The 22,241-nt window shown below is 35.6% G+C and overlaps 1 protein-coding gene across 3 annotated transcripts in view; it reads left to right on the top strand.

Moving 5' to 3' along the window:
* Window positions 1–4,837, top strand: part of LOC109536736 — a 142,970-nt gene extending 138,133 nt beyond the window's left edge. For all 3 annotated transcript variants that reach the window (XM_048663753.1, XM_048663755.1, XM_019903083.2), the window contains one exon: window positions 3,552–4,837. In XM_048663753.1, the coding sequence (XP_048519710.1) occupies window positions 3,552–3,562 (11 nt within the window). In that variant the 3' untranslated portion in view covers window positions 3,563–4,837. The remainder of the gene's footprint in view (window positions 1–3,551) is intronic.
* Window positions 4,838–22,241: the final 17,404 nt, after the last annotated feature.

The following is a 22,241-nucleotide window of genomic DNA, read 5'->3' as shown; positions in this document are numbered from 1 at the left end:
ATGGCGCACTTTGCCTTCAAATTTTTGATTTGGTAGGAGGATTTAATGATAATTTTTGCTAATGATTGACCAAAAATAAATGTCTGGTGTGTGGGTGGCAGCGTTTAAACAGAGCTTTTCATATTGAATTGATGTTGCTTGAAAAAATGAACGATTTATTGAAACCCCGGCAGGTTTCCCGGTTATTTCCACTAAATGCAAAGTATATGGAACTCATGCCGTATAAGTTTCGCATTTTTGCTACTTTCCCATAATATGTGATTTCTGGTGCAAGTCACGAAGCGAAAAGAATCCATAAGAATAATGGATAACTGATATCTTCCCAAAAGGCCCACCAATAGTACTTCTTCATGAAATTGATAACTGTATGTGTTCTTGAGGTTGTGTTCGGTCCCCAAAGACCCCCCAACGATATTTTACCATTCGTTCCGTTCCCTTTTACGTTCGGTTCCTATACAATGGAAATTACGAACAAGTATTTATTGCATTGAAATCGTTCCCTGAGCGACAGGCATATGATCGTGCACGTACATATCCATCGACCTGTAAAACGCTCGAGTATACCGTTGGGTACAATTTTTATCAGCAATCTATTTAGTTGGAGCTGATATGGGGCTGGTATATAATTTCTGCGGTTGACATTTTATAGCGCCAGAAGAAACACGTAAACATACATTTGCGGTATGCTAATGGAATTGTTGAAACATGCCATTTAATGCTGAGCCAATTTGTATTCATACAATCATTGTCAAGGTCTAACTTGCTGTATGTTCAGAAGGTTTTCTTGAAGTCATGAACGACATGGATTCTTATGGCGTCGCTAACAACCAACACACAATGTTGACGATTGAAGCTGTTTAAAGCCTGCAACTGATGAGTTTTTCGTCGGTCAAAATAATTTCTTGCTGGCGTGTTCGCCTCAGTGATTCAAAAAGAGATTCTTTTCCACGTCGCCTGAAGAAAAATCCGAAAAGCTCATCAGTTTTACTGTGTGCATTTTCGACAGTTTTCACTTGCATTTTGAATAAACTTGTCAAGTGTTGGTGTTCAATGGAGCCCATTTTTTGGCCCTTTTCAAGAAGATATTCGAGCGTCCGAAAAATTCCTCTATTTTCAATTTTACTCCTGTTTTTTGGAGAGCGCAATTGAAAAACTAACCACAAAAAACATAACTAACGTTGTTCAAAACCTAACAACACTTAGCGTTTGGACTGCGATCTGACAAATTTGGACTAATTGTGATATTTGGTAAATTCCGATTGCTGCAGGCGAACTGATTTGCGTTTGAAGCGCTATTTAGTGCAGTTATTATTCGGTTAGAGCGTAGTTTTCAAAAAAATTAGTGCGTCCGATAAAGTTTTTACTGGGCGGCAAATGAAACAATGTAAAATCTGTGGAAATTCCGCGTTTTGCCAATTGGACAAAAATGGCTTTTTGTATTTCATCACCACAAGACTTCAAAATACACTTCAAATCTCGGAAACGTTTTTGAATTTTCCCCACATCTTGCCTATTTACAGAGTGGTGTTTAAAAATCAACTTTTTGGTCTTGCAGTGATACACTTTTTCCCTCGAATTATTTTTCAAAATATAGAGTTAATGTATTGGTTGGAGCAAATAGTAATTCAACATATCGGGTTGAATGTGCAAGTGATGAGTTGAAAATCTTCAAAGATCACAGATTTTGAGGGCAATTCTAATTAGGGTATTTTGTGGGCATCCCTGGATATCCAATTTTTCTATTTAATTCTCTATGAAGTTTCTACATGAGCTCTATATCGTGAAAAGCGAAGCAAGAGCAGAAAAGTTATCGCTTCCAGACCAAAACTTTGATTTCTTCAGGCCATTCGAAACGACCCGAAAATTCAAACCCATTTCGAGCTATTTGGTCTATTTTTCAACTTTTAGTGTTGAAAGCCAGAAAACCTTGCTGTTTGTCCAACTAAGAACATGCAGAACTTGGCAAAATTTTGAATTTTTTCATTTGCCCCTTCCATTTTAAAACACTGACTAACAAAAACAAATTGGTCAAGAAAAGGCTTCAATCAGTTCATTTCCAGTCAGGGCAAAATTGGCTGTGTAACGTTCTGTTTTAAGCAAACTTTTTGCCTGAGACGTTTATCGAACGATCAATGATCCAACAGTCTGCAAATCCAAGAAGTACATTAATTTTTCTCATAAGGAAACCATCTTTGAAATAATAAATCCCATTTGAATTTCTGCAATAATGAATTTAAAGCTCTTTGAACATAAGGGCCCGTATTTACCAGGCAGATTAACATTTACCCTTTCCCCATCTGTACTAATCCGTTCTAGTCCTACAAGGGAACTGAACAGTCGATAGATATCCAAAAAAGATAGAGCGTAATGAAAATGTCCAGTAAATTCTCATCAAAGCAGTGAGCACATAAATCACTTAGATACACAAGACCCTACCCTGTAAGGCTTTATATAGAAAATCCTGAAATCTAATAGGAAGCAGGAGAACAAAGTTTGCACGTTCCAGTTGAAATTCTATCGGTGATATGCCGTCGCTATGTGAGCTTACATGCCAGCTAATGAAGCGATTGTTTATAATGGACTGTGTATATTCAGGCAGCAGTTTGAATAGTTAGTTTTAATGTTTCCAGATAGTTTGGAATGTACAAAGAAATTGACTGGGGGGTTGCAACATATTTTCCATTTTAAATGGAACGTTGCTAATTCAATTAATTAGAGCCACTCGCTTGAGTGAATTATTAACGCAGGTATCAGATATCACGGGTGCAAAATTTGTGTAACACGAACCGGACATTTCATACAGGGAGAGATAGAGCAGTTATTCAAACTTGACGTGTCTGGAATACGGTACCCAACTAAATTCCCTAAAGCCAGACTAGAGCGGAAAGTTTGACTAAACAAGTTGCACACGAAATTACATTATTTAACTTTGAATCATACATAATTCAATTTCAAGTTACATAAATAAAATACGGTTTTGTCTCTATGGGGAATAATTTTTTCATTGAAAGCCAATTAATTATTGAATCGACAGTGGAACGTATCAATAGTCAACATCATTAAATTACCGTCGAATATTTGAACTAAGCCATTGCCTTAATGTGTCTCTTGTCGCTAACAATTACCGTAATGAGAGCTGCTGATAATAAAGAATTATTTGTAAATAATGAATTAATGGCTGAGCGTATTGTGAACACGTTGCATTAGTTACCATGTCTAGATCCTGAGATTAATTAATTTCTACCCATTATACATATTTCAATGCTATTATTAACAAAGAGGTCTATGTTATGCTTTGTGCGACAGTCGCCATTGTGATTATTGTCTCTTCCTAATTAATGCCCGTAAAGCAAAAAACCTCCAACATTGCTACCTTAAATAAATCTGTTTAAATTAATTGAGGGGACTGTCGCACTAGAAACAGAGGAGAACAATATCCTGCTATGTTTTGCGTCACAAGAGCCAAATAGGAAAGCAACTGTTGCACATACGCTGCTTAAATCGCATAGAAGAGTTTCAAAATATGTTAATAAGATTTTTATTTTTTGCAGGTCTTCATTAAGTGGCAGAATTTGGAAATCAAAGGTGAGCGGAAGCAGCAACATCCCCATCAGCATCAAGAGAATTTACATTGTATAAAGAATAGATTTACATACAACTATAAAATGCTACATGTTTGGCCGTCAGACGTAATCCATTGTTAAATGTAATATCATATTAATAATTGTAAAATATGTGTTTTTATGGGTCCATAATGAAATGTTGTTTAGAGCAATGCTTTTCTTTATTGGTTCAACCATCCTGCTATTGGGTTCAGTTTCAATAAGCACTTGGCTGAAAACTCTTGACAACATTTTTCACTGTTAGCTTAATGCACTGTTTTTTTTATTTGGGACTTAAACTGTCTACTGGGATTTTTCTGGCAAGCATTCTGTGACGTTGCAAGTTATTTGAAATGGATTGTTTTCTCTTCTTAGTAGAAATTCGATAATTTGAATTCATATCAATGTGGTCAACAATTCAAGCAATCCGAATTCTTAATCTCCAAGACTCATTAAGTCGCCTTTTAATGCAATAAAACGTGTCAAAATTACCATTTGCATACAAAGTCGATTTAACAGTGAACTTAAGTGGCAAAATGTCGCGTCCTGGCAAAATTTTCACTGTTCATAAATTCTCAATTATTTACCACTACATACTACTAAATATACGTAATTTAGTCTTTGAAATTTAAGCACCGGACTGAGAGGCAAAAACTAATGTACATATTAAGAGAGAGGTACGATTTTTATATTTCCCTTAAAATTAATTTTTAATAAAAGCTTTTCCTAATATATTTTATGGCGATTTGAATGCGAAGATTTCTGTATTAAATAGTGCAATTGAGTCAACTAATTCACTATACAAATTGTAGTGAACTAATGCAAATCTGGCGTTTTTATGTAAATAAATGGTTTAGATACTCTTGTTTATATGTTTTTGATGTTTTTTTGTGAGGAAAGTGTCCTGCCATAACCACCACGATCAAAACTGAGGAAAAATAGTTAAGCAGAGCTGAATGTTGAAATTTGCCAACGTCCTTTGTATGTTTCACGTTCATATTTATTAAGTTGTTTTTAATGTACATAAAACAGTGAATAAGTTGGCTATCGCAACGCTACCATTTTTCCAAAGGTCTAAATGCGGCATGAATGTTTAGTGAATCTACTTGTGATAAAATAAATTATTTAATGTTGTATTATAAAAACATTTTTCTTAAACATTTTATTATATGTTGGCCTTTGTAAATATTATATTGAGTAGCTTAATGAGAATATAATAAATGATCAAATTGTAATCGACTGTGTTTTAATAACCTGCCCAGCGAAAATGGAGCGAAGGCAGTTGTAGAGCAGAGCAGCAGATTTGGTGCAGGTTCAGTGAAAAATTAAATATTGCGATTCATAGAAGAAATTCATCTGTTAGTAATAAAAAAAGTTTTTACTTAAACCTCCATTCGATGCTCTTTCAACACAACGCATGTGTTCCGACAGCTCCCGAGAATTTTCTTCATATAGGCAGGCAATTTGTACTACCTCCAGTACAAAGTTGCATTTTTTGCTCAACACACGTTTTATGTGTTCAAATAGCTTTTCAATAATTCAACTCGATTGGTTGAAACCAGCGAGCGAACCCAATTTATCACATTAACGCCCACTAATCATTTTCGATGTACTTTTACCCGTATCAATGTCTTTATCCCGCACCAATGCGATGCTTTTCGCCGGAAAATAATTACCTCCAGAAAGGCATTTTGCCTAAAAATACGTGATGGGAAGCTCTTGTTCCTTCAATTTCAATGTGGCTCATCTGTGGGAATTTCCAAAGCCGATTCTCCAACCTCGATTGGATCAATTGAACTGAACGTGTGGATACCGTGTTGGTAAAGAGATCAGCGATAATTCGCCAGGATGCGATGGCAATTAAGTTATTGTTGGCTGAAATTGAATTTTTATCTCTGGATTCCATTAGACTAACCTGATGGAAATGTACATTGAAGACCTCCAGAAATTTCATAAAAAAGCTTGGATCAATAAACAGAGTGTTACAGTAGTAGACCAGTCTGATATCGGGAACTTTTCCTCAATCCATTTGCTTATTGACTTTCATAGGGCTAAACGATTAAATATGGATGCTAAAACATAACAAAAAACTACTTATAAGTTTCGTTGATGATATGTAAAAAGCAACTGGGTTTTTCTGGAAAAGCAACCGCCATTACGGAAAGTTTTCAATGTTTATCACATGTGCGGGATTTCATCGAATTTTGCGCCAGATTGTTTTGCTACACAGAAAATCTCCTCAGAAAAATGGCAAAATAAAAAGGAAAGCCCTAGAGCTCTTTCACCGAAACGTAAGGAAATGTAAGTAAAATTTTATCCTATATTCCGGCGTTCGTATAGTTTGATTTCTACAGGGAATAACTGCCTGTGACAACGAAGACATTATTACACGGAAGAATTTATTTTCTGCTGGTGTTAAAAGAATTCGCATTTATTTTATCAGGCGATGTGGAACCTGTTTCGTTCGTAATCCTTTCAAAAATTGAATTTGCCTTCCGATCAATAAATACCATCAGCATTGTACTGAGAGAATACAGTTTGTCGGATTACAGCACTGTGTTTCGTTTAAGAAGGTTGAGAAGTAAATGATGCGAAACAGGGACGGATTTCAATCGATTGTGCAAAGCAACCATGTGTTCAAAAAATCAACTTTATTTGATACTCGCGAATTACTGGGTTTTATGGAAACATCATGCGTTTTTATGGGAATTTTCTCTGTTTATTCTCTGAATACTAGTTATTCAATTTTTGGGTCAATCTCTATCTGGTTTCTTAAGAATTTGAAATAAAACATCCATTGATCCTCCAATACAAGCGTATTGATTTGGAAAAATTTCCATCGATACTAACTAAACAAAAAATTAGCACAAAAAAAGCTGAAAAATTAATTGGAAAAAGCAGCATCTTGAGTGTGCTCAGTGGACCCATAAAACTGAAATATTTACCAAACGAAAAGAAGATTTATAGTTAAAAACGTTTCGTGCACCCGATTTATTCCAAAGCCATCGAACAGAATGCCTTCTGTGTATCCCTCGAAACCATTAAGGTTTCATATGATCCATAGGGAATGAGTGTGGATCCGAAATCCCCCACAGTTGTCTTAGTGCCCCGAATAAACGTGTTGAAATAGAAATAAGCCCAAGATCCAATCACATATTGGATAGCCTGCGAAAGGTAATTGTTTGGAAGCGAAGGGTTGATTGAATGTTGTTAAAAGGAAATCGGAATACTTGTTACAGAAAATGCGAATGGAAATTCATCATTATTTCCCCCAGCTGATTCTAAGCCAAAAATAAATAAATTTGCATTAGATTGACTGTGACCTGATTTGTTTTTTATGATAAATCACTGTGTATTTTTGTACATGAACACAGTTTTTTAAAACAGAGATTCTCCTTCAATAATCTGAGAGTTTTTAACAATTTAATTGTGTTAGAGCAAAATTAATATAACTTAATAGCTGGAAGTTTCCAGTGATTAGCTTGATAACATTTTCGTCAAAAACCGTTCACTCAAAGTTGCTAATGCGTTGTAAGAGTTTTGTTTTAATAAACCAGCAAAATAGCGTGTAGACGTCTATAAGCTCATTGTTATAGTTTATCGTTCTCCGCTTCTTTGGCCACGTTTTTAAATTTCCACGATAGGGAAAAGGTTTGCATGTGCCGGTTGCATTAGTTTGCGTTTAAACAGAGCCTAAACCTCCGTTGAAAGGGATAAAAAATCAATATTAATAAAAGCTAACACCATGTAGAATGCACGAAAATGACATTTAATTAGAATATTGTAGAATTATGTTTATTTTGATATACTGTAGAACATGCCAGACATGCATGGAAAGGCTAATAATGTCAAGTAAATTTATACGGCTTGCGATTAGATAAATAAAATGGCAGATATCGGGGTTTAATAATGGCTTTTGGGATTTTATTATAAAATACTCTATGTAGTTTTAGTACAAATAAGCTCTAGATTACGGCGATTAGCGCCATGCTCTACAGTTTTTGATAACGGTATGTTAATTAAAAAGAATACGTTTTAAAACACGGTATCACGTCATGTAAATTCAACGCAGCCCCATTAATAAAGTAATTTTATACCGCTGACTTTTATGCTGATTGCCGTCCGTTGCCAGTATCTTAAATGTATCTTAGAAGGGAAATAGCAAAGCCCTAAACACACATCTATGCAAATTTAAAAGCTTAAATGTATCTCAACCCCCGGGAGAAAACCGCAACAACTGCATGCAAATATGGCCCTCTCAACGGGATTCAAAACATTTTGCGAAATTACCATGAAACGATCGTCCTGCCGTTTCTGTCCCATTTTAATTTTGCAAATTATTTCGATCGAGTCACGCGAACCAATCAAGAAATTAGCCTAAACTAACATTGAATGACAGTGGAGGCAGCGTTGCATTTACCAGCGGTAACAGGCAATTAAAGAAAATTGGAAGAAAATTGCTTCACTTAACCAAAAGTCAGCTAATGCAATTGGCCTGCAGTTTATACCGGGGTTAATCGATTCAGTAATTAGCTTTAGAGATAAAGGAACTGGGAAGGTTTCCAGGGTTTTTCTGATCTGAATCTTAGATGTCGGATTTGCCCCCTAAGATCTACTGATTAGCATCGATTTTATTGACCCTTCAAATCCAGTAAATTTAAAAATTGCACTTAAAGAAAACGAGCTGTACTTTGTACAAGCAGTTTTATAAACGAATCGTTGATTTATGTAGCGGCAGATATATTACATCTTTAAAGAGGATTTCGCTTCATTTTTCTGCATTATTGATTTCAGTCTCAATATAAACCATTGCAATAAAAAATTGCAGGAATTTAAGCTTAAACCTACTGAGAAATTGAATGTTACTTTCTTTCGATAAAGCAAAACCTCACTAGACAAATGAGAATCTACATAAAAAAGTATCTTATTAAAACCGTATAAAAATAATTAAAAAGTATGGCTTGATAGTACCTGTTCTAACTAGTACTGACGACTAAATATTTGGTTGTACGCTTTTAGACTTTATCTACCCAAAACAAACTGCAAAAAACCCTGCAAAAAAGAAGCATCCACTGCGGTAGCAATCAATATTAAAACACATAAAATTTTCAAAAATTAATTGCAAAAATCATATCTGGCGATTTAATTTAATGGCTCCCCCGGTTGCTTATTCCTTTGATTATGCCATCCAAGGGGCTTCAAAGCCCGAATACCCAATAGACTAAGCCAACCGCCCCCTAGTCAAAAGTTTGCTTCGAACCATGAGATGAGAAACCATTAAGTAATAAATATTTAACGATTCCATCAAGTACAGCGAAATCCCCCATCGCAGCACTATGCCCGTTAAAGGTTATCTTATCATAAATAAATGGGATTTGCCTATAAGGCAACCTAAATATCTTATAAAGTTCGATAACACAATTAGCAGACACGCACTTTGATTAAACGGGTATTAGAATTATTTATGTGTCCCTTTAAAGGCGCAATCAGTCCGAAATTCCTCTCAAACCCACCAGGGAATGTCTATTTAAAAATCTCACTAAAAAACTTTCTATTATAACAAAACGTGCTTAGCAAAGCTTTCTGGAGTTTTTTAAATCTCACCGTAAGATCACAAGAAAGAACTCATTCGGATGTTTTCGATCGACAGCCTTCCAAAAATAAGTTAAGAAAAGGTGACAATTAAACTCCTTTAAAAGGCAAACGAAGGTTGTTTTGTTGACCCAAAATGTATGTGCAAGCAAGAGAAAAACAGGAGAAATTGTGCGGATACAAGCAGATTTCTGCGATTGCTGCAGCAAAAATTACAAATCTATTTTGGGCAGCCAACGTCGGAGGAAATCCACCCTTTAGCGCAGAAACTTACGCAACTCGACAAGCTCAGAAGATTTGGAGAAGAAACTGCGGAGATTTTTAGATCGTCGTTGAAAAAAAATTCCTCGGCGGCTTAAAAGCCCGAAAATTTAGCAGATTTTGTTTTGGTCTAGTTATCATTTTTGTTTAGACTTTGGGGTAAAGGGCGACAGAAGATGCAAGTTACTCGCGCTTACAAAACGTCGCAAAAATACTATTCAACGACGACCCAAAAATCTGGAAACTCACCAGTGTCTTTTCACTTCCAATTTGCACAATCCGTTAGCCAGTTTGTGCAAATTTGGGACTTTTGTGCGGAAATTTAACCATTTTGGACTTACATTTATCGTTGAAATACCGCTAATTGGTCCAGATCTTCTGGAAACACGCAACTGTAACAAAAAATCAACTTTGATCATGCATATAACATATTGGACCAAGGCAAGAAGAAACTAGATAGTTAACAAAAAAAGAAAGGGTTCATAAAGAATTTTTGAGAAAATTAGCTGGCGAAATAGTTGCAAACAGTGCAGACCATCGCAATGGCACTATCTAGCTGCTGCGCCCAGATAACATAGATAGTTGCTAAGTTCGCATTCGCATCGTTATTTCGGTTAGGCGATTGCAACTTAAGTGTGGCATTCCTCCCTAATGGTAACCATGTGCCCGAAAACTCGTTTCGCCCTTTTAAGATACAAACCAACACTACTTATAAATGCCGGTTCGGATTCAGGTTTATTTTTGTTTGCAACAGCACTATTCGCACTGCACCAGATGGAAACCGACCAGAAAGGAAAATAAATGTCCCCGCGATATTTATAACCCTTATAAAAGCATCTTCTGCTGGCTGCGCTACACTTTGTTTATAACAATTATTCTTTCGCAAACACTTATAGAGGATGCCAGAACATGGGGCTGACGGCAGTTTTCGGTACGTAATAGTGGTTTTATTTTAATGCCCGCATACGGAGCCGAGTCGTTCTAGTTCTAAAGTAGAAAATATAACCGTTATATTACGTGGCATCGTCAGGAACTGCGGGGATGTTGACAAAACACTAAATAAGGAGTTCATGAGTTGCAAATTTATAATGTCCCAACTGTTTTCAAGAAAGGAACTGAATCTTAAATGCAAACTGTAACACAAAAGCTGGTTAGATTTTGCTGCATCGCTTAAGTGGAACTCAACAATTCCCAGCAGTAAAGCAAGAATGATTGCAAGTTAATTTTTATTTATTCATTTAGAGCCAGCTTTTGCCAATGATGCTTATTAATCTCTAGTTGCGCTTAAAGTAACAACTTCGAGTCGACGCTTTAAACAATTTGGTATAGTCAGCACAAATACTAAATATAAGCGAAATTCCGTTAGAGTAATATCTGGCACTCAGCAAGACAAATGTAACCAATTAGGCAAAACATTAAAATACATCTCCCCTTGTTCAAAACGAGACATTTACATAATTCAATTATATCCGTATTTCTAATTGTATTCCTTGAGGAGTCAATGCCGTGTCTTTGTACCGTTTTCTCCCTTGGTAAGCCTTTTAATTATATTGTTTGAATATGAATTATGAGCTAATAAGAATGCTAATAGGCTTAGCAATTCATATTTTCAGGCTGTAGGTATTGCGTTTGCTTACCGTAATGGGTCTAGGGGAGACGCGAAACAATATAACGTTAAGTATAATAGGACGGGCAGGATAATGTTGGCAAAGATAGGGAACAATGGATTATTATCAAAAGGAGAATCCCCAAAAATAATTATTGCTGACATGTCAGCTTTAAGTAGGTCGGAAATTTCTAAAACTGCTTAACAGTGGAAGCCTCAAGATAGTTGAATCTTTTACGAAAATGTTTTATCAAAGGGAGCCAACTCCTAACAGGGCACACGGTTAAAATCAGGACCCCTAGAAGGGCCAAACATCAAGCTTATTCTAATATAAATGTCTAGTTAGGTAAATCTCCCAATCTTCCAAGTAAAAATTGCTTTTTTCCACAGTTCAAGGCGTTTTTCCTAAATATTTCAACCAAAATGTATGTGTAAAATGTTAAAAAAACCTGAAAGTACAAAAAGCAAAAATTTGGAATTACTTCGTAACTTCCGCACTTATTTCTTAGACAAAATTGCAAAAAACCCTTTGATTTTTCTAATTGTCCAAAATGTCAGCTCTTAATCTATGATAAGAATTATACATTTTTATGAAACGCTCTGTAGAATTTTTAAAAAGCGCTTTCTAATGCAAAGTTTATTTTTTCCAAACTCATATGTACTGCAAAAAGGGTCTCATGCTTTTCAAGTGTTGAACTGAAGAATTGTTCTATAAAATTATAAATTTCCAGCCTTTCATCTCTTCTTCCAAGATTTGAAAAAATGTATTTTTAAGAATTCTATAAAACTCAATGCCTGACACGAATTGATTGAAACTGTGTATGCACTAAAATCAAAGCTCTTTTGAAAAGTTGTTCTAGATGATGATCTTTTAACTGCTTTAAAATGGAAGTTGTAATGGAGAATGTAATTTCAAAAGCAATTTTCTAAATTTTCTAAAACCTCGATGGACCGAGGAAAATGATTGAAAATTTGAATCCGCAGCGCTCAAGGCTTCTTCTATCAAATGAAAAGTTTTCAGTGATTTTTCTTCTCCAGAGCAGCAGTTATGAATTTTTAAAGACCGGTCTGAAATATTTGAAAAAATAGCTTTTTATTCGCAATTTAATTCTGGCGAAAATTGATTAAAACACTGCAAGTATTAGAATAAAGGGTCAGGATTTTTATCCATAAATGTTCAATTTATCAGTCTCGTCTGCTCCATGATGGAAGTTAAGGACTTTGAAAAAGAGGAATGTAGGATTTGTAAAAATTGCTTTTTAAGGTGAATTTTTAAATGTTCTGAAAGTTTAATCAATAGAGAAAAAATGATTCAAATTTTTCCTTCGTACAACCCAAGATTTTTACTAGAAATGGAAAATAAGAAGTTATGAATTTCCACAGAAGACGGGCCCACAAGATTCGAAAAAATCGCGCAATTTTGAAATTTCGCAATACTGATCGACTTAGACGTTGATCCTACGAAGTTTTTTATAAGCATTTGAGAACTGAGCTTTTTATATTCTCCAGCGCAGGAGTGATACATGTTTACAGACTCCCCAGCAAGATCTGAATAAATCGCTTTTTAAGCACAATATCAAAAATAACAAAATTTAATTTCACATGCGGGTTGCGTGAAACTTTGCACACGATGAACACAAGGACTCATGCAAAATTTCAAACAATTATCAGCTCTATCATGAAAGCTATGAATTTTTAGGAATAGCTTTGCAGAATTTTTAAAAATTGATATTTAAGGTCAACTAGCAAAATTTGTCAAAACTCAATGGATCCTGAGAATTGTTTGAAATCTTACATGCGCTGAACTCAAGGCTTTGCCTATGAGCCGCCAACATGTTTACACATTTATCTTGTTCGCGACAGAAATTATGAATTTTTAGAGACCGGCCTGCAGATTTAAAAAAACTAAAGTTTAATCGCAAGTTAACCATTTTCGCAAATCTCAATAACTGATGGTAATTGATTGAACCCTTGTAGGCAATAAACCCAAAATATGGTTGGTAAATACTCCAAACTTCAGTTTTTTATCTGTTCCAGGGCTGGAGTAACAAATTTTCAGAGAAAAGTTTGCACAATTTAGAAGCGGGACTTTTTAGTGCACTTGAAAATCGCAAAATTGGCAAATGCTGAAACTTGGTATGGATTGAACATTTACAGCTTAATCCCTCAAACGTCGAAGATTTCAGATTCGTGAATTTTTAAAACGGCCGAATCTCTCTAAAAAATGATCTCTAATTTCTTTGGCCACTGAATCAAACAAATTCCAATAAACATTGAACTTCTGTCTACTGAACTTTTGGAAAACAAAACATGATTGACCTGAGAAAACCTGAAAGAAATGATCGAATTGACGCTGATTTAGTCGGACAAGTGCTTGATTTATCATCGCAGCAGCCAAAAGTTAATGATGGCAACTTTTGATTTCGTTAGAGAAGTCGTTTGAACTCCATATTTACTCAATTTGGAAACAAGATACCTTGCTGTCAACTAAAATTAGCTCTCTCTTATTGGGAAAAAACGAGTTATCGTTGATCCATCATTATTTCCTCCTATTAAGCTCTAAATAAGAAGTAATTGCTTTCATAAAAAACGCGATTTCTCTCCGTTAAATAAAATTTTGCGACTAGAATCAAGACCATCGCTCATATGTGATTATTTTTGATAACGAGACGCTTTCACGCCCATCTTTTCAACCTATTCAACCATACACTATGTAGCAGCAGGTGTTCGAAGGAGAATACAACAGACTTTCCATGATCCGATTATAGCGGCACAATGATTCGCCGAACAATCGATATCAATTTGAATTTAAAATATAACACGTCTTGATATCCAGCAATGGGGGCTTCTTGAGTGCTCGTATCAGGTTCGAAACAAGTTATAAGAAATTGTTACAACCTCGCATTTATCGGCTAAAAATTCATGCGAGAATTCGTTCAAAATGCCTCGAATGATTCTAGCATTTCCATGTCAGTTTGGACAAAAATGAACCCGTAAAAATTTGCATCACATCTGTCCTCGGTTGCTAGTTTTAAAGACAACCGTGCATCTTTCGCAGCTGGATGAAAGGTGAACTTTTTGATATTCTATCTGGATGTCATTTTTTTGAATAAAAGCCCTACAATTGCGCCCTATTGAATCACCTTGTCACTACGTTTAATGCTCAAACAGTGTAAAGTTAGGATTGAATGCAGCTGTTTGTAGCATTCGGCAATATTCTCTCGAAACAGTGCGATATAATTAAACTGACTGAACCGGAGCAGGTGTGTTCTAGTAATTTAAAACTGAATCATTTACTATTCTGTTTACAAACTGAAAAGTCTATATTTGTACTCCACTCGCATTTTCTGATGGCTACACCATATTTGCATACAAATTAACTTCCAAATACACAATACGTGGGCAAGGCAGATTTATTGCAAAGTTCTGGTAAACCGGTGGTCGTGATTTAGAATTTCTGCTTTAAATGCAGCCACCCTTATTAATACGTGGTTAATTAGAATATACACAGAACTATACAGTTTACATTTGGTAATTGGCACCCTTTTCGTCAAATTTATTTGCAGCTTTTAGTGCAAAACGTGCATGTATATTTGCGACATTTGCGTAAGTGCAGGATTAGTTGGAAAACCATCCGGGAATGGTAATTAGCTGACTTACATTTGGCATTAAGACCTGTACATCCACTTTGGAATTGCGTGCTGAATGTAGCAAAATTCTAAAATTTTATTTTCCAATTTCGCACTTAATGTTTCTTCGCTTGTAAAAAGTACAACCTCATTATGCGAACGAATTATCCAGAAACAATTTTAATTTGCTGTTTCATTTTGATTACTGTTTACGTTTTTAATCAAATTAATATTAGACTTGTTGAAATTGAAAACCGATCAACTGTAGAGAAACTACTCATAATTGGACTCATCCATTGAAAGTCAACCAACTAAATTAATCAAATAAAATTCAAATTTTCCCGAACATATTTAAAATTAAATTTGTTATTAAACCCCATTGGTGGCATGTTCGGAAAGTTTCATTATATTAAGGGCTGTTAACTATTAATGTAACATTATTAACGCACATTGTTAACCGTGTATCGGCTAACGAGGTTCAGCCAATTTGAGGTTTGCGGGTATAAATGCGCTTCAGTTTTATGCATTGGAAGCAAATTATATTAAATGAGAGCACATTAAAAGGTAATGGAAAACATTTTCATTGATTCCAGCCTACCTTTAGTTACAAGCTATGCAAATGTTTACTCTGTTGAATTATTTTTTAACCAAATTCTCAAGCACTTACGTGCTGTTTTGAATGGTGCTGCGCTCTTATTACTTATGTATGCTTAATGTAATTAACCTACATTTTTGGAAAATAATTAAAGGTGGCAGTTATTAATTTATATGAATTTCCTGGAGGAAGGAGTAGAAAACAGTATTTAAAAATAAATATTAAATGAAAATGCCGATTTCAAACCAATCAATGTTGGAAATTAAAGACACGATCCGCGAACAGACAAAAACTATATTTTTGATGTTTGTATGAAAACGGGGTAAAATTGCAGGAAAATTAATTTTCTCGTGCTCCCAAAAATTTCAGCAAATTTTATGAATTAATTTTAGACTTATTAAAAAAAAATCGGGAGTGAACATGTTTACTTCATTTCAAAAAAATATTATTGTCTAGTAGAAGAACTATTGCTTCCATCTTGAGCATCGCATTTCATTCCGTTACAGCAAAACCCACTAGGCAAATAGATTATTGCTTCCAGGATTATCGGAAATACTTCTTCATTTTAGTGCAGAATCCTTGTTTGCAGGATTTTAACTTATCGATTTTAGTACAGGATTCTTTGTTGCGGAATTTTTGTTAAACTTTTATTGATTTCGGTGCAGGAGCTTTTGCTGCCCTCTTCCGATCCTCTTCTAAACCTGCAGCCCTTGTTGAGGCAGTTCCTATTGATTGTTGAGCGAAAGGAAAACTAAGAGACCATTTTTCCAGCTAAAGTTCGATCAGACACTCGGATATAGATTTACGAAATTTTCTTCTATTAAATCATTGAATTCAATAGATGCGGGTGACAAAATCAAAGAAGGCAACATGGCATTGATAATCGCCCTTTTATGAAGAATGACCAGCTCTGAACCTGCATTTTTGCAAATTTTTTTAGCAAATACTCGTATGAGACTGAAAACGCTAAACCGAACAAACATAAAACTTCGGTTTACAAGTTCTGCATCCCTCTGGGCAAATCTAGAATAAATGAAAATATTTACTCGGTTCGGAAAACTGTAAAAATTCCCACAAAACCTCGATATATATAAAACTACAAATTTGAGTAAAAAAATAGATGACCCCCCAGATTTTCCATCGCAAAAAATCCTGTTTGAAAATAATGTACGCTGTGTTGGTATCAAAATAAAATATTTTTATATAGTTTTCCTAAACTGGCGTGTTGAACGTGGTGAGTACAAAACAAGCATGTTTGAACAAACCGTTGTTTCTAGTACCGATATAAAATAAACTTACATTATTTTATCGGCAGTTTGTCCGGCTGATTTGAAGACCTGAATACAGAAGATACAGAAAAAAGTATTTAACATAAAATAGGAAATGCTTTTGACGGAAACATTGGAAAATTTGGACAAGTAGAAGATATTGTGAACCTTTCTGTTGAGGCCTTCGGACAATAACTTTCGGAAAATATAGCTTGTTCTTCAGCTTTTCATACATGCATGCAAAAATCTGAAGAAGAAAATGCATTTTCCAAATGGCTCAATAGATCCATGCCGAATATATTCCTCTTCAGACACTAAATTCGCCTTTGTCTCCAAAAGTTTTGAGAGGTTGCTACGATCTTTTAAGATTTTCACAAAAAAACTTTTGAATTCAAAGCAATGAAACCAAAAAACTGTTCCAAGACACTAAAGAGAAGAAAGTGAATAAACAAAAGAAGGAAGAGAAAAATGACCACCCAAGTGACCAGCAAAATCCGTTGTGGTATGAGAATATCGACAAGAAGGCATCAAATGAGGAAACTCGAACTCAACTTGGATAAACACGTGCATAATTTAGTGCAACAGTTTGCGACAAACGCAAATAGGGCCGTTAAGAAAGTTTGGCTAATATCTCGATAAAACTTTAATGCTAATATACAATAGCTCTATACTGGCATGCAGAATTAGCCGGCTTTAGGCCATATAAGTTTCGAAGGAACTTTGCCGGCTTAGTTCATCTACTATTTAAGGATTTGGTTACGCCGTAAACACACGGTTTGGAAAATAACGCAAATCCTTGCGAAAACTTGCAAAATTATCCTGCATCTTATAGCAAGCAGCCAACGCAAATTGATATTGAAGCAATTTTTTTTGTCCATTTATAACCTAGATAAAATGTCCGTTTTCTCTTACACAACACGTTTTCCTGCACATATCACACTCGAAAGCTATTCCTGTGAGGTTTTAACTTCCAGCTAATTGCTGATCATTATCCTGCAGCAGGACTCTAATTTGTACGGCACGTAATGGTTATTTCATATTTTAAATTTCTGGGCAAAAAGCGCCAGGACATGTGCTACGTGCTTTATGTGTGGAAAAATAACGTAGATATTTTGCGCTTATTGTTGTTGCAGCTTTAGATAAGTCCAAGATAAAATGCCTTTAGCTACTTTCTACTCACTGCGTCATGAGGACTTCTATCCGGAAGTTTTCATGTGAAATTTAACATTTTTTTTAAATTGATACCACAGTTTCTTGTAGGCATGGAATTACCAAGATTTTGCGTGAACGCTACATTTACTTTACACCCAATTTAGTTATTGGTGATCGATTTTTCCAAACTGCGACTGTTCAAAGTTCAAAGACAAGAATAATACAAAAAAATCAATTAATCGGATTTTGCTGATACCAAAGTCCTTTTGGGAGAATTTTTTTCAGCATCAGCCCTCCAAATAAAGCGTATAAATAATTTTTAAATTGATTATTATTTCAAATTTCGATTGAACGTTGAAGGGTTTCTTTGCGCGTTTGTTCCAGCCCTATATTTAGACTACTCGCAACAAGTTGTGTCAAATTAAGCACGTAAATTCTATTAATCAGACAACCACAAAATTCAATTAATTCAATACCAGCCAGTCACTACCCTTGATATTTAATATTTAATAAAGCTCTTCAATAAATTTCGGGGCGACGGCGTCATTTTGAAGGGGGGGTGCATATTACACAAAGAACGGGACTGTCGGGGGGATGTTCGCCCCAATACACTTCCAAGTGAACATTTTGTATGTTAATTCGCTCACAGTCACATCAGAATTTGCTACACTCGGATTAGCGCCTCCGGCTTTCGAATGACGCTTGTATATTTAAACACCCCCAGGTTACTGTTTCATATGGTGCCGAAATGCCCATAAATATTTACCAGTTTGGTATCGTGATCATCGAGACCATCAACGCTCTCTCTACCGTGTAAATTATGCAATTGCGTCAAGATAGCGAGTGGCAAAAGAATTGGTACATTTTTCTCTCTTGATCGTTTTCTAAAGTTCCCCATTTAGAAAACCGCAGAAGCAAAAAGCTTGCAAGTCAAGAATAAACTTTTGATTTTGGCACCCACTGTATGTATTTGCTTCGCCTCATTTACAGCAGCATTCTCCTCAATTTTTCCGCTTAAATCGCTGACTCCCTTTCATCAGTCTCATTGCGTTGACGAATTCTGAACCTTCACTACCTTCACGGTTAAACACACTGTGAATTGCCGCAAAATCAATAGACACCCCGACAGTTTTAAATAGACTGTCCAGAACATTGCATAAAACATGTTTGCAGCTAATTCGACTGTCGAAGCCAAAGGGGCCTGCAACTACACCACGTTGGAAAAAGTGGTGCTGCCAATTTAAACGAGGCATCGTCTCTGTTATGCAGATTAAGAGTCACGTGCTGCATCTGCAAAGGTAATTTTTCACTTAAGTGAATCAGCTTCCTGATTTTCGGATCTTTACGTGTCAGCAGGATCAAAGGCTGCACGCAACCAACTTGATTTCGCAAGCAATGAATCAAACATGATGTTTGTGTGTTCTCGATGTGCCTGCCGGGTTGTGACCCATGTTAAGCAGCAGAGTCGGACTTCGCATTACTAGAATGGTTTATGAGGAATCGTCAAGTAATAGATCAAAATCGGCATTTTAATTCGCGCCCCCCATTAGCTCGCACTAAACCCACTTGCCCGAGGGCTTTAACTAATTGCTGATCATTATCCATTTGCTGGACTCGGGTTTACACAGCACGAAACAGTTCTTTTTGCTCAAGATCTACTTAAAAAAGCTTTCAGAGCCAGAGGGAACGAAATGAACGTAATAAACATCGGCTGAGTTTTCCTTTATTTTATTTTGCGCTCTCTATGTTTTACATAGGGTTTATTTATACATCTACTTTGCTATATCGCAATGACATCCCTGAATTTCCATTTTGCTGCTTGCGCCTGATTTGAATTTTACGCTGTTTACTCAGGAGCCCCAAAAATTATCTACACAACTCCAGTTTTCGGTCGGGTCGGGTGTCGCACATTTTGATTGAGCCAAGTTGGCCGAAGGAAACAATTAATCGATGCCTCCTCTTGCTCATTTCACTTCTAGTCCCTCAATCACTACAGAAATTAATTTTCTTATGTTCCGGTATAATTAATAAATGTCGGCCGCCCGTTTTTTCATCCCGTCGCAAACCACGTGCTTTAAAACACTTACAAATTTTGTTTCCAAACTGAAAAATTCAAATGTGTTGTTCATTGGTAAGCGATTGTAAGGCTTCCTGAGAGTCTGGATATGAAACCGATGGATCTCGATTTCGGATGCGCCAAATTTAGCTAAACGCACTTTTTTCACAAGAAAAGAGTCTTTAAAACTGCAATGCTTCAAGCTTTCTAGAGAAATGCCTTCAAAATTATTGGCAAACTAATGCCGATTCCTCCGAACAAGCGCTCTTTCTTAAGGATTGCTGTGTTTGAAGAACTTTAAGGACAACACAGCTTATTTCACGTGAGCGATAAAACCTGAAAAACGACGTCAACAGTTATGCTTCTTTGAAATCGAAACAACCACATTTTTTCCTAGGTTTGCAATAAAACGGCTTCAAGAACAAAAGGTCTCTTTTTTCAAGGGCGTCGACTTACGTATGTAAATTTCAATCGGGAAATTAAAATTTAAATACATCGGATTTTGCCATAAAACAGCTTAAAGACTCGTAAACTTACTTGTAAACTTATGTCGAAAAGAGTGGCACGTCATGTGAACACGGCACTATATTATAAAAGGATTTTTCTAATTTCCTTAGTTTTCTTATGCGTCGCATTATCAACAGATCAGAAAGAAAGCTTCAATTGTTTTAGTAAAGGTCTTTTGAAAGATTTTTGAATTTTTTCCTTTGCATGGCTTCAAGGCCCTTTTCAAGTGATTACTTTGGATGCTGCGCTACCTTTTAAAGATTGCATTTTTTTAGGTTGGTTGACATATTTTTTATTCAGATTTTATGATTCACATCAGATTTATTTATGCAGAGTCTACAAAACTTTCGAAGAAAAGCATATTAAAACTCGCTTTTAAGTGAGCAATAAAATTCATCAAACTATTCTAAATGTCTTGAAAAACCGATGGAAGTTGTATCCACTTTTTACGTACACAATGTTTCATAAATGTGTAAATTTACGGACGTTTCGTGCTCGAAATGCTCGGCACAATTTATTTAACCAATGAGACTCCAAATTCTTCAAATTTCGCAATAAAACAGCTGCAAAACCGGACTTATGACCGGACAGTGGAAAAGTTGTTCCAGGCCATTCAACAGTTATACTGTCTTTAACGATTCAAGCTTTATGGTCGTTTTTTAATAAGTACACTTTTATTAAACGCCCAAACACTTTTATTAAACGCCCAAAAACTTTAGCTCCACAAGTAAACTTCAAAATAAACAGTTAATTAACTTTTAAGATTTACTATCAAAAATGGCTGAGCTTTAAGCATTTAGTGTTAAATCGAAGAACCATTTAAAGCTTGAAAATTGTGCAATAAAACAGCTTCAGATGAAGGGAGGAGGCGTATAAAAAGGCTCGGCATGATTTTGTTTATCTATGAGACTGAATGTTTAAAATTTGGCAATAAAGCTTCGCTYGATTCTCCATCGATAGTATCAAATCGAATCCCACTCTAGTCGAAAAAAAAAATGAAAATATAAAAACAAAATTTGGGCCACATTCCGTGTGAGTRGTGCTTTATTYGCCAGTTTAAATAAATAAAAATGCGAATCATGCAAAATCTGTCAAGYAAATAAACCGAAATAGTAAAGCGTTTTTCAATTTAGCTAAAATATATCCGACACCCAATCAATCGAAATCTCCATCCATAAAGAACCACCAGTTCSAATGAAATTCGCATATTGCAAAGAGATAAAGTTGCATTTATATTCAGGACATCAATTTTATTGGCCGTTTTCAAACCAATTTGCCCCCGTTTAATCAATAAATCACCAACAATTGCTAATTTAATAATTCGAATATATCACGAAATATGATCCAATTTTTGCTGTTTAATTGCAATATGATCAAGAAGCAATAAATACTTAGTAAAGAACGAGAGAAGTAAAAGAAAGTGGGAGTATTCCAGGAAAAAGTAGGAAAAGACAAAACAATTTTAAAAAACTTTACACTTTCTGCCACTAAGCTGTTTTTCCTCAAAAACCTCCAAGCACACAGTTTTTTTGTCCTTTGCATTAAATCTGAACAACGGCAGTCGTTTTCCATCGCGGTTCCCTTAGTTGTAATCTAAGAGTTTTAGGGGTTTTATTGATTCGAGAACATTGGTTTGGGGGATGGACATCAGCTCCTACAAATGCAATCAGATTTCTCAATGTCCTCAGTCAATCAGCTTTTGCAAATAAGTTCGAATTGCTGGATTATGCAACCCGTTATCCCATCGTATTTAGCCGGGCATTAAGGGCCAAGCTAAACATTTGTATCAGCTAATTGATATTCTGTTTGTGGTAACATAATTAATGAAATAGCTACCAATGACAGCGCAATTATTCGCTATTTGTTAGTTTTGTTAATTTGTGGAATCGCTGGCAAACAACCACGGTTTAATATTACGCAAATATGACTTAGATCGAGTGGGACGGCTCGGAAATTTGAACAGCCAGTGGAAC

The sequence above is a fragment of the Dendroctonus ponderosae genome, unplaced genomic scaffold (genome assembly GCF_020466585.1).
Source record: "Dendroctonus ponderosae isolate FM_Combo_2020 unplaced genomic scaffold, Dpon_F_20191213v2 Dpon_F_20191213_2, whole genome shotgun sequence".
NCBI classification, from domain to species: domain Eukaryota; kingdom Metazoa; phylum Arthropoda; class Insecta; order Coleoptera; family Curculionidae; genus Dendroctonus; species Dendroctonus ponderosae.
Note: the sequence above shows the minus strand (reverse complement) of the source record. Positions and strands in the feature narration are given on the sequence as shown.